The sequence below is a fragment of the Zonotrichia leucophrys genome, chromosome Z (assembly GCF_028769735.1).
Source record: "Zonotrichia leucophrys gambelii isolate GWCS_2022_RI chromosome Z, RI_Zleu_2.0, whole genome shotgun sequence".
Classification (NCBI taxonomy): Eukaryota; Metazoa; Chordata; class Aves; order Passeriformes; family Passerellidae; genus Zonotrichia; species Zonotrichia leucophrys.
The window spans coordinates 463,167-475,268 of NC_088200.1; the positions used below are offsets into that span (position 1 = coordinate 463,167).

At 40.9% G+C, this 12,102-nt stretch overlaps 1 protein-coding gene across 6 annotated transcripts in view; it reads left to right on the forward strand.

Moving 5' to 3' along the window:
* ZNF532 (zinc finger protein 532) overlaps positions 1-11,805 on the forward strand; it is a 31,118-nt gene extending 19,313 nt beyond the window's left edge. For all 6 annotated transcript variants that reach the window (XM_064735147.1, XM_064735148.1, XM_064735146.1 and 3 more), the window contains 5 exons: positions 3,112-3,274; positions 5,688-5,966; positions 8,706-8,818; positions 9,157-9,304; positions 9,562-11,805. In XM_064735147.1, the coding sequence (XP_064591217.1) occupies positions 3,112-3,274; positions 5,688-5,966; positions 8,706-8,818; positions 9,157-9,304; positions 9,562-10,056 (1,198 nt within the window). In that variant the 3' untranslated portion in view covers positions 10,057-11,805. The remainder of the gene's footprint in view (positions 1-3,111; positions 3,275-5,687; positions 5,967-8,705; positions 8,819-9,156; positions 9,305-9,561) is intronic.
* Positions 11,806-12,102: the final 297 nt, after the last annotated feature.

Here is a 12,102-nt window from a genome sequence, read left to right on the forward strand (position 1 = left end):
GCAGACTCGTGCAGCCCTCGGGTGTGAGTGGAGAGCGAACAGGGCTGAGCTCGCGTTCTCTCTGGGGCGGGCACAGCACCAGCGTGGTAACAACTGGCACGCTCAACAACATGGAAGGTGCCTTGTGATGTAATAACCAGCCTTCCTAAGAGTTCACTTTCTCACTGTTTCTTCTAACATAGGAACAGGTTTTATTCTGTTCAGTTTCTCAGTGTTTCTTCTATCATATAAACAGCAGATTTTTTTTTTATTTGTTTACACTTCCAGCAAAGCAAAATGGCAACAAACTTGCCATGTCTGATACCAAATGGAAGTAATTTCTGCCCCGTGGAAATGATACATTGCTTTAATTCAGGATGGTGTCATCAGTCAGGGGCTGTTAGATACCAGCATTTAAAACTTTTTTCAGGTCCCCATAGTTCTCATTAGAGAAATGTAAAAGATTAAGAACACTGTTTGTGTAAGATGCTACACATATGAAAAGTGAACTGTGCTTGGATCTGCCAGTTGTTTCTGATCAGGTTAATGAATTAAGTATTTTACATTCGTTTTTTTTCCATATAGATGCACTTATAATTGCATTCCTCTACAAATTTACTTTGATTATAAAAAAATGAAATGAAATTTTATTATGTACTACTGTACTAAGTCACAGAACCCATAGTGGAGCAGTCCTCTTAAGAAGTGGTGTTTCCTTTAAATTTGGCAGTTTTAATCCCAGTGCTGCCTTAAATGCATGCAGAGTGACTGGTAGGATTTCTGCAGCCCTTGCAGTGCTCAGAGTTGTTGGCTTGCCCAGCAGTGCCCCGGGGCTCCTGAGGCACCCTGCAGTGGGGCACACTGCTCTGTTACAGCACTGGGGCTCTGGGCAAGCTGGCTGCCTGCCCCTGGCACTGTGTGATTTACAATTACAGTACAAGCAGTTGCTGCACAACAGATGCACTAAACTATTTGGTGTATGAAAAATGACTTTTATATGCAGGGATTCTCAGTGGGATGAAATGAGATTATTTTAATATAGGGAAATGGATGGCTGTCTTGTCTTTCAACTCTGGGAAGCTCTCTCCTGTAACATACTCTTAAGCTCTGGTTTCCCAGAAAACCACCGAGGTGGTCTTTTTTCTGTATGCAGTGTCTAGGAATGGCACTAAGATATTTTTCATGGCTGATCTCTTTGTGATTAGTGGAGAAATTCTTGTTTATCAAGCCAAATTTTGGATATTTACGGTACTATTGGTAAAAAGTGTATTATCCCACAAGTTCCTTTTAAAAAAAAAAATTGGGAAGGAGGAATACTATCCTCTGGTGCAGAAGCTTTCCAAATGCTAAATGTCTTTTATATGACTGAAAGTATTTTCCTGAGATAACACTTGTATTTATTCCCAGATAGTACATGAATTTGCTAAGCAGATTTTTGGGAAGTGAAAAGGCCATGTGCCTGCTTTGGTGTGTCCTGTGGGGCAGGAGCAGTGCTGAGTAACCAGCCTGGGAGTGGGATGGGATGGGATGAACTGCCTGACTTATTCCAGCATCCCTGTAAATGACATCCTGTGGAAGCACAACTGCCTTTAAGCTTTGAACAGCATTTTAGGCAGTTGCATGTTAAACACTGACTACTTCAATTAAATTAAAAAAAAAAAAACAAAACCAGTGTACATGGTTGCATGTATGTTAAGGATTGAAAATTATGTTTTTGCTGTGTTTGAAGGAAATACTCCAAGTGTGTATAGTCATAACTCATACTGTACTCACTGAATTTAAGTGAGTACAGTCTTTGCCCAGAGACTTGTCTGAAATTTGGATCTTTACCAGACAGTTCTGCTTCTGTGAAGGCAGGGTTAAGTACTTTAGCTGCCATAGAAAATACAGAGATTCAGCTCGTGGTGGTTTTAGAGTGTTACAGTTTTGATATGTGGTAAATTCAGAAAGAATTTCTACAAATCTCCAGATCTGCAGTGAAGGGTTCACCACAGAAAGCAGGACAATAGTGCATTGATCATCTGAGGATGCTGTGCAAATAATACATTTATCTTAGCATGTGTGAGAAACGGGGACCCCTTGACAGCACAGAGTCTTTCCCAGTTAATATGAAGTAGTGAATTGTTTTTCATTTGGAGTTCCAGGACAGCTTGGACATGGAAGCAATGCCCATGTTCTTGTCATCTCAAAACAGAGTGCAGCTCCCTAGAGCTCTGGAACAACGCACTGTCAATTGTAATTACTTAGAGGCATATAGAAAGGATATTATGTGGCTAATGAGAAGATGTAGCACTTTAGCAGGTAGGAGGGTTTGATGGTTGTTTTTTTAAGTGGAAGTTACTCTTAAAGATGGGAAGTGCCTGTTGCTGTACGAGCACCTGTGGTTGGTTCTTTTATTTTAGCTAAACTTTCTCTGCAGCACTACAGATTACATGGCTTAGATTTCTCTCTTATCTCATGGTCTGTGGTTAGAAAACTGCTGTAAGAACAGGAGTCTGGGGAACCTATGTTCAAAAGTCACATGTGCTCCAAGAAAGGAAGTGTTTGGTGGTGTCTCTACATTTTTGTGGCAGATTCATCACATTGGAATGGCAGATCAGGGAAATCCTGTCCTGCACTGTTGCAGCTTCAGGGCATTTACAGAGTCTAGGTTTGGCATTCAGGAGCATCAGCCATGAACATTGCCCAAAATGTATTTATCTTGAAGTATGTTCCTAACTACAACTGAATGAATCACTCCCTTACAATATACTGCATATACAATATACAGGTTTGTAACCTGGAGCAGGGATATTATCCTTTAGCTACAATGTGAGTTCAGAAACTGAAGGTGTTGAACTGTCAGATATCCTGAGCAGATGTTGTTGTTGTATCTGTAACTGGCACATGCTATTGTTTTCTGGCTTCTTGTTTGCACTTTTAATTTTTTTTTCTATTTTTCTGTTTCTTCTACTGCTCTTATATTTTGAAATTGAAGGATGTTTTGAATTAGTTTAACTTTTTTCAGGCAGTGTGAAACAATTGCTTAAACATGTCAGATCTTATCTGTGATGAGAAACAAAGTTAACGTCATGATTCTTGCAAGTAGATCATCAACGTGACTGACATTGTTTATTGTGCTTCTGTTTTTAGAATAATATATAAATGCTCTATGTGTGACACTGTGTTTACTCTACAACCTTTGCTCTATCGCCACTTTGATCAGCACATTGAAAACCAGAAGGTGTCTGTTTTCAAGTGTCCAGACTGTTCTCTTCTATATGCACAGAAACAGCTTATGATGGATCATATCAAGGTGTGTAGGCATCTTCTCGTTTCCTTCATTATTCCATTTGGCATGCAATACATGCTGTGAAAAGGCATGGAGTAACAAGACTGCTGAGAGAGATGTTACCAATTCTGAGGGGATAATCTGTGAATGTTGTTCTCCAGTGTTAAACTTTTATATTTTATCTGGTCTTCAGCATATCTGTAATGACTCAGTCGATTTTTCTGTAAGAATGTTGATCTCGGTGTACTGGGAATATCTCAGCAAGTCCAATCCTAACAAATGCTGGGTTTTATTTACAGTATTTTAAGTATTATTCCAATTGTTAGGAGCAGAGAATGCTGAGTGCATCACAAAATCAAACCTTTGATGTTCAGAATTCACCAGGAAGCAGTATGTTGTTAAATGTAGAGGTTACCTGTGTTATATGAACTTGAACATGTGTGCTTTGAAAAAAACTCCAGTGGATTTCCTCATAAACAGCCTTAAGAGCTGACAATTCACTGTGATCCTTGAAGGTCCTGGTTTGAAGGATCAGCAGCCCCCTGGCTATCATTTGTTGGTGGTGTGTTTGACACAGACTCTTAGCTCGTGTCATACAAACCAAAGCTGAGGTTTTTCTGCCTTACTGACCCCTGGTGCCTGAACACACGGTGGGGCTGTGGAGCTGCGCTTCTCTGGCAATGCCATTTCTCTGCTGCAGAGTGGAAGACCAGACATCTTTTTTGGCTGCTAAAACCATAATTTTGCATTTTAGTCCCAGCTATGGCACTTGTAACCACAGAATTCTCTGAAGTAGTGTTGTAAATAAGATCACAAGTCTTGAAAAAAACAGGTGGTCTTAAAGCCAGTCTTCATCTTGAGGAGGAGATGAGGGGAAGGCTGAGCCAGGATGTTCAGAAATACAAGGACTGGGTATTTCCATTGTTTCTGAACTAGTAGCACTAGTTCTTGCTTGTTTACTGCAAGATATCCTAGATGCTTCTCTCATGCAGCAATGCAAAACTGATTTCTGTTTCCTTTGATCTACTCAGATAGTTGGGGTTTTTTCACTAAATAGGCAAATTCTGTGTATTGCAGTGTAGTCTTGTTTCTGTAGTTAGTTTTTCCTGAGTCAGATATTACTGGAGAAGTACTGTTATATCTATACACAAGTACTTCTGTAAGACCTGAAGACTCCCAGATCAGGAGCTCGATCTGACTGCAGTTAGGGCCAGAAGCTCTCTTTACAGAAATTGGGGTGTTTAGCACCTCACATTTCAAAGATGTGCTCACTTGCTTGGGCATTACTTTACTTCTTTGGCTTTAGTGTTCCATGACAGTTTTTGAACTTCCAGCCAGTGGGGTTTTAGCATGATTCACCATAAGTGATTCAGACATTTTTGAGACTAAAATTAGAGGATTAATCAATACGTGTGCAGTAGCAGTATTGCTGGTTTTGCATTTGGGATGTGTGTATAGCAGTAGGGACTGGAGCAAAGCATTGTAAATTGGAATTCATTTAAGGGGGACTGAAAAAACAGGAACAGGTTATAGATAAAAGCAGAAAAGGATTCAGGGAAAGTACGAGTGCCAGACAGAGGCAGAGCTCAGCTGCACAGAAAGTAATGGTTTGGTATGGCTAGACATAAACCATCAAGGCAGAGACAGACCTGGTAAAAGTAGGACAGAAAGGGACAGAAGGAAGCTCAGGAGGAGATTATTTAAAGCTACAGAAAATAACCCAGAATAATTCCTGCAGATGCCAATATTTCTTGATGGCAAAATGTGTGTCTTATTTTCCTGTAATGACTCGCTACAAGAAAATTTCCAGCAGCCTGTGAGAGCAGATGGTGAAGGACTTGCCTGGCCTGGCCTGGAGGTGTCATACTCCCAGTTTGGCCAGCACTGGGACTTCATACTATGCTTTAATGCTCTTGGTGTAGTTTCAAATAAGAAGTGAAATTTCAAATATTGTATTTACAAGACATTTGGAACGTTGAGCACTAACATTTTACATGCTGACAGGTTAGGCTGGAATGGAATCTCAGGTGACCTTCAGTTGCCTGAGAGTACAGGAACCTTGTTTCCCGCTCCCCTGCGCAGTGGGATACTAAAGCCAGCCTCCTCCTTTACTACACACCTGCACTTTGCTCTTAGTTGTTGGTCCTGTGCACTTCGCTTTTTATTAACAGTTATGAGCCCTTTTTCCCTCCCTGCTAAACCACAACTTAAACTTAACCTCCAAAGTAAGTCTCTTATTTTTTTTATGAAAATACCTATATACGGTGTCAGTTATTGTTAGGTCATGCTAGGTCTTGCCTTTACTTAATCCTGTTTCTTTACAAAGGTGATCTGATGATAATAGTATGCCAAAGAAGTAACTGAAGGCTTTTGATTGAGTACAACTGTGTATGTCTATGTCAGTTTTGTACCTTTTTTTCTCTCTCTTTTATTATAGTCTATGCATGGAACTTTGAAAAGTGTTGAGGGGCCACCAAACCTGGGGATAAATCTTCCTCTCAGTACTAAACCCACAACTCAAAACTCAGCCAGTCACAACAAGGAGGACACAAAATCTATCAACGGCACAGAAAAGCTGGAGAAGAAATCTCCTTCTCCCATAAAGAAAGCAGAACCTAAAAAAATCACTAGCCCTGGCTGGACATGTTGGGAGTGTGACAGGCTCTTCACTCAGAGAGACGTTTACATCTCCCACATGAGGAAAGAACATGGAAAGGTAAAGGAATATATTCAGTACAAAAAGGTGAATTAAACCTGAAAGGCAAAGTATTTGTTTCTACATTCCATTTGTGTTTCTGAAAATAATTCCTTTAAGTCCCAGTATTATTATTTACTGTTCTTATATCTATTTCATCTTTTTTGCTTTGGCTGCTTAGTTTTTTTCAGTTTCTACATCATTCTGCTGAGAAAATCAATTGTAGACTTGTTCATTCAGTACCAAAATTTTTTCAAGATGGAAAGAGTGACAGATATTGCTGTATTTCATCCAAACCATCTAATCTGTTCCAGGTTCCTATTTCTTCTTTGTGCCTTCTCAGTTCCCTCCCTTTATGGTGGTGTGGTCAACGTGGCAGTGCTGGGGTAACGGTTGGACCCAGTTTTAAAGATCTTTTCCAGCTTCAACAATTTGATTCTGTTCTGTTCTGAAGCTCAGTGCCTGTTAGCCTCAGGGAGTGGAGGCTCAGTCATATTTTACTCATCCACTGAGTGCCAACTGGTGTTTCATTTAAAGGCAGACACATTCCATAGTTGAGCTGTTGCTCTAATCTGACACTTAAGAGTTCAGCTGAGTTAACAAGTTGAATTTTGTATTTAAAGCACCTGAATTTGAGCCACCTTACTTAAAATGGATTGAAAGTGAAATGTGGGAATGTTGCATCCTCATGTCAGCAGAGAGACTGTTTGATGTTGTTCCTGCACTCAGTAGCATTTCCAGTTAAATGACATTAAAAAGACTGGCAGGCAGGAAGGCAGCAGTGACCCTGCTTAGCTGTGGCAGCCACCAGCCAAGCCAGCCTTCCCCTTTGCCATGCTCTGGCTCTTTCCTCAGCTGGGAACCAGGACGCCAGACTGATGTGCTGTGCTGCACTGCAGCAAAAGAGCAGGACTGGGAGGGATAATAGGCTGATTTTGTCTAAGTGGAGGAGAACCACTCTGAATGAAAATCCATCGTTTTCAGGATTCTAATGTGCTGTAATAAATGATTGCACATTTCCAGAGGTTTCTATTACAGTTATTATCTCTAAAGCTGTTCTGCAAATTATTTATTCTGTTTATAAACGTTTTATGGAAAAACTGAAAATGCTGGACTACTGAGTGTCATCTTCAATTTTCTTAGGACAACTTCAAGCAAATAGCATCCCCACCATCATTGCCTCCAGTAACTCCCACCCCATTCCTTCAGCTTCCTGCTGCCTAAATATTACTCAGCAGAGCTTTTACTGGCAATCAGAAATGCGTTTAGGACTGAATGCATTGTACATTTATGCAATTCTTAAAAACAAAGCAGCACAACCTCCCAATGAAACTGTCACTTCAGAGTGAACTAGAGAGCGATATTCAGTCTGATTCCATCCACAGCAGAGTAGCCAAAGGCATGTAAAAGAAGGTTAGTAACATATCAATAATGCTTTTTAAATATTAGCTTTAAATCTGTGTCTTTCTCTCTCTGATGTTTATGTGCAATGTTACCTCAAGGATAGCCCTTATTATGAAATATTAGATAATTGTTGCACGCAAATCCTGGCCTGAAGGCCTCTTTCATTGCTTCCATTCAGATGCTGATTTTTATCTCCACTCAAGGAGTTCTTTGAATAACACAGGAGGCACACAGATACTAAAATGAACAGAAATGCAATTCCATGTCTTTCAGAAATGGGGGATACAGACCAGGTGCTACATTCCTTCCCAACCTGTCAAAATTTCTAGTAATTGTTAGCTGTCAAAAATACTGTGTTGAAAAACTAAACTTCTACCATAGACAGAATAGAAATGAGCAGGTCTGTTTCTGTCAAAGGGCAGATGTTTTCTAAGTAGGAATTACCAACTCCAACTTAGTCATTGATCATCCTCTTCTGTCAAGACAGGATGCTGTAAGATGCAGATCATGCTGCACTTAATTACAGAAATAATTTTTCAATTCTTTTTGGTTTGGCTGCCATTGCAGAATCTGATGCATCCAAAATTCTGTTTGGGTCTCTATCTTGAGTCTCCCCAAGGAATTTAGAACAAGTGTGGGGTCACAGCTAGCTGCCCCAGGTCCTGCTGGGCATCATCCTCCTCCTGCTTTTCTGACCACGGGCTTGATGCTTCTGCTCACTGCCACACAACCAGTGTGTGACTGCTCCAGCCCTTCTCAATTTCTTCCTTTACTTTTTCCTACCACTCGACCAGCTGCAACATCAGCCCCACAGAATTCCCCAAAGAGATGGCCATCAAGTTGGCATCAGATCATACTGCTCATTTTGTCATGACTTTCCTGAACTCTGTTAGTGTGTCAGTGTCTGTGAGGTTCAAGTTTGGCCCTTCTTCTGTGCTCTTCACCGCTCCCTGTATGTGGCTGAGGAGCTCCCAGTCAGCAGCTGAGGACATGGTTTGGTGATGGGAAGGGAAAGCACCCCCTCATCTGCTGCCTTTATTGATCCAGAAATAGTCCTCTGATCTTCCCTGTTTCTTTGGTGGAAGAAATTCTCCTCATCCACAGTCCCTGACACCAGGTCACAGCTGGAGACAGGTGTGTGTGTGTGTGTCTGTCTGTCTGTCTGTCTGTCTGTCTGTGTGTGTGGAGCTCATAGGGCCACAGTGCTTTGAAAGAGGTCCAGCTCTGACTTGTACGTGAAGTACAGTACCAAAACCGGGTAAGTGATGTTTCTTTCCTATTTATCAGAAGGTTCAGCACAGGCACCACTTTTACTGAGCTTTTTTAATGAAAGTCTTTCTCTTATTTTTTTTAAAGCAAATGAAGAAACATCCTTGTCGGCAATGTGACAAATCTTTCAGTTCATCCCACAGCTTATGTCGGCACAATCGTATCAAGCACAAAGGCATTAGGAAGGTTTATACGTGCTCGTAAGTTCTGGTTTAATTTATTTAGAAATGGAATACAAAAACCATTGTTAGCTGAACATCTTTCCTTAACTGTGGAAAAGCCAGTGTCCCATTCTTTCAGATGCCCAGGACAGGCCAAACCAATTACCTATCCTGCCTGCAGAAACGTGTCAGGCTCCTGAGAGTGCAGTGTGTAAAGTCTACAATCTGAAATTTGGCTGAGCTGAGAGTTCACAGTTCCACTTTGGGGAACCTGGTTTTCAGGGGTATCTCAAATACAAACCCATTCTTCCAGTCTACAAAAGGCACTTGTTAAGCATGACACTTGAATGTGTGTGTCTGTGTGTGTGTATCTGCAGGCACTGCCCAGATTCCAGACGTACTTTTACCAAGAGGTTGATGCTGGAAAAACACATTCAGTTGATGCACGGCATTAAAGACCCTGATGTGAAAGAAATGACTGAATCTACCAACATGGAAGAAAGGGAAGTAAAAGAAGACACAAAGGTAATAATTTTGAAGACTCATTCAATCACCGAGAATGATTTTTTTGGGGTATATATTCAGGATCTTTAAATAAATACAGGTACTTTGATGCCATAAATGACTCATCTTCTGTGAAGCAGAGCCCCAAAAGGATAGTTTATCAGAGTTGTTTTAGAATTTGCCAAGGGAAAGGTTCTGACATTTGCAAGTCACAAATAGTTAAGAAAAGAACTGCATATTTACGCTTACATGACACACCATTTCTGTCTCTTTGTTAGGTTCCTAGTCCAAAGCGTAAATTGGAAGAACCTGTAATGGAGTTCAGACCTCCACGAGGTGCAATCACTCAGCCATTAAAGAAGCTGAAGATAAATGTTTTTAAAGTTCACAAGTGTGCAGTTTGTGGCTTTACAACAGAAAACCTTCTCCAGTTTCATGAACATATTCCTCAGCATAAATCTGATGGCTCTTCGTACCAGTGCAGGGAATGTGGACTCTGCTACACATCCCACGTGTCCCTTTCCAGACACCTCTTCATTGTACATAAGCTGAAGGAGCCTCAGCCGGTATCAAAGCAGAATGGGTCTGGGGAGGATAATCAGCAGGAAAACAAACCCAGCCACGAGGACGACTCTTCCAACAGCGCGGCATCGGACAGGAGATGCAAAGTGTGTGCAAAGACTTTTGAAACTGAAGCGGCCTTAAACACTCACATGAGAACACATGGCATGGCCTTCATCAAGTCCAAAAGAATGAGTTCAGCTGACAAGTGATCAGATTGTTTGGGATGCAGAAATCTCGCTCCACATTGGAATACTAATGACATTTTTGCTACAGAAAGCTCAAGGTATAATAGTATTAACAGTACTGTTCAGGCTGTTGCAATATATTCTGCATAAAAGTGTCCCCTTCACCTCATTGTCTATACCCTCAGAACCATTGAAGCAGTATTTGAGTTGAAAAATGTTTGTATATATTTAAACTAATAATTTTTATACTCTTTGGTTATGTGTTTGTATCAGTAACTAGTGGAAATTTTTTTTTTTTTCTCGTTATTTTCTGTTCTTTTGTAGTAAGTTTCTTTAAAACAGAGTTCTGAATGCCAGGGCAGTTCCTTAGGTTCTCTTAAACTGTTTGGTTTTTGAATGCTTCTGAAAGAAAATTTAGCTAATGGAAGTTTAGCATCAAGAGGAGGTGCTAGGAGGGGAGAGGAGAGAGGAAGCAAGCTAAGGGGAGGGTCCAAGAACTTGGACCTCCAAATGTCTAAGGAAGCTTTTAAACTTTTTCTTACAAAATACATTATAAAAAAAGACAAAAGTACCACTGCACGTGTAAAATAAAGTGCTGGTTTTTAGGTGGCAACACCAGAACAAGTGCAGACCTCCTGGAGTGGTGAAGTACTTTTGAAGAGTAGAAATGCACAACTCTGAATATCATGCAGTGACATTTTTAGGTCACCAGGTGCTTGTGATCAAAGCTCAAATTGTTACAAATGGGCTGGGTTGCTCTGGATTTAAGAAATAAGATGTAATTAGAGGAATAGGTTTATAATGGTGATGTTTTCTGTCATGTAATTTATTAAACATATAGAAGTGAGTACACAGCATTATGTATTTTCCTTGCTGGTCATTGAAAGGAAATAGTTGACCCTTGCTGCAGGGGTTGGGCTTTGCCAGCTCCATCTCATCATGCCAAACGTTCTGGTGCTCAGTGTCACACACAGCCACAACTGGGAAGGAGCCAGCCCCAGCCAGGAGTGGGACTGGGGCCTGCGGCTTTAGCACAGGCCACACATTGCAAACTCCTGTCCAGCACCACTAGTTTTGCTTGCACAAGTACAAAAAGGTACCATACTGTCCCTTTCAGATAGAGTTCTCTGTGAGAGTATATTTTTAGTTTGTTTTTGCATTTTATACCTTGTATGTAACCCTACAAAAATTTTTGTACTTTTTTTTAAAACAAATTGTGTATATATAGATAGCTGCATGATAAACAGTAGTAATTGTTGGGTTCCTTAAAAGTCTTGCTGCTGTCAGATGTTACTATACACTATGTCCATTACGACTGTATTAAACACATTTCATATGTAAATAAATGTGGAGCATTTTGCCCCAAAAGATTTGTGAGATTCTGTTATTTATCATTAAATTCTAATAGTTTTAAAATTTGAAGTGTTTAAAAAAATATGGGTCCTCTCTCAGCCACCTCTGTAAAACTGAATCATTCTGGAAATTGTTTCTCAGACACATGAGTTCTGCCCTCTCCATCCTCATTCCTGGTTTGGCTCCTGGGTAGATGCTTGTTAGCCTGTTTCTATTACTGGCATATCAAGTGCTTGTGAGGTACTTCATCCTACAGTGGGCACAGCACCACAGCCACCACTGCCCTTCCCGTGTAGTGGATACCTCTGAACACTTGTTTGTTGATGTGCACTGTCAACTGTACAACAAATGAGTTATCACTATGCAGAATGGTGTTTTGTATACAGTGAACAGATAATAAAAGTTCAATTTTCACAGCCATTACTATTACTTTTCTTTATTTTCCCTTTTCACTGTCTGACACCTGCAAGTAGCCTGACGGTGCAAGTGGCATCACGGTGCCAGGGTGTCACACTGGCACTGGTGTCCCCAGAGGAGCTCCTGCACAGCCAGGGAGTGCAGCCCAGCTGCTTGGCACTGGGCTCTCCTCAGGTCTAACTGGCACAACAGTTTAACTCTCCCACCAGTAATCTCTCGAAAGGTTTAAGGTACAGAGGGCCTTGAACTGCCCCATAAGCTCCAGCCACATTTCTGTGTCAGAGCTGACTTACCTCCTTA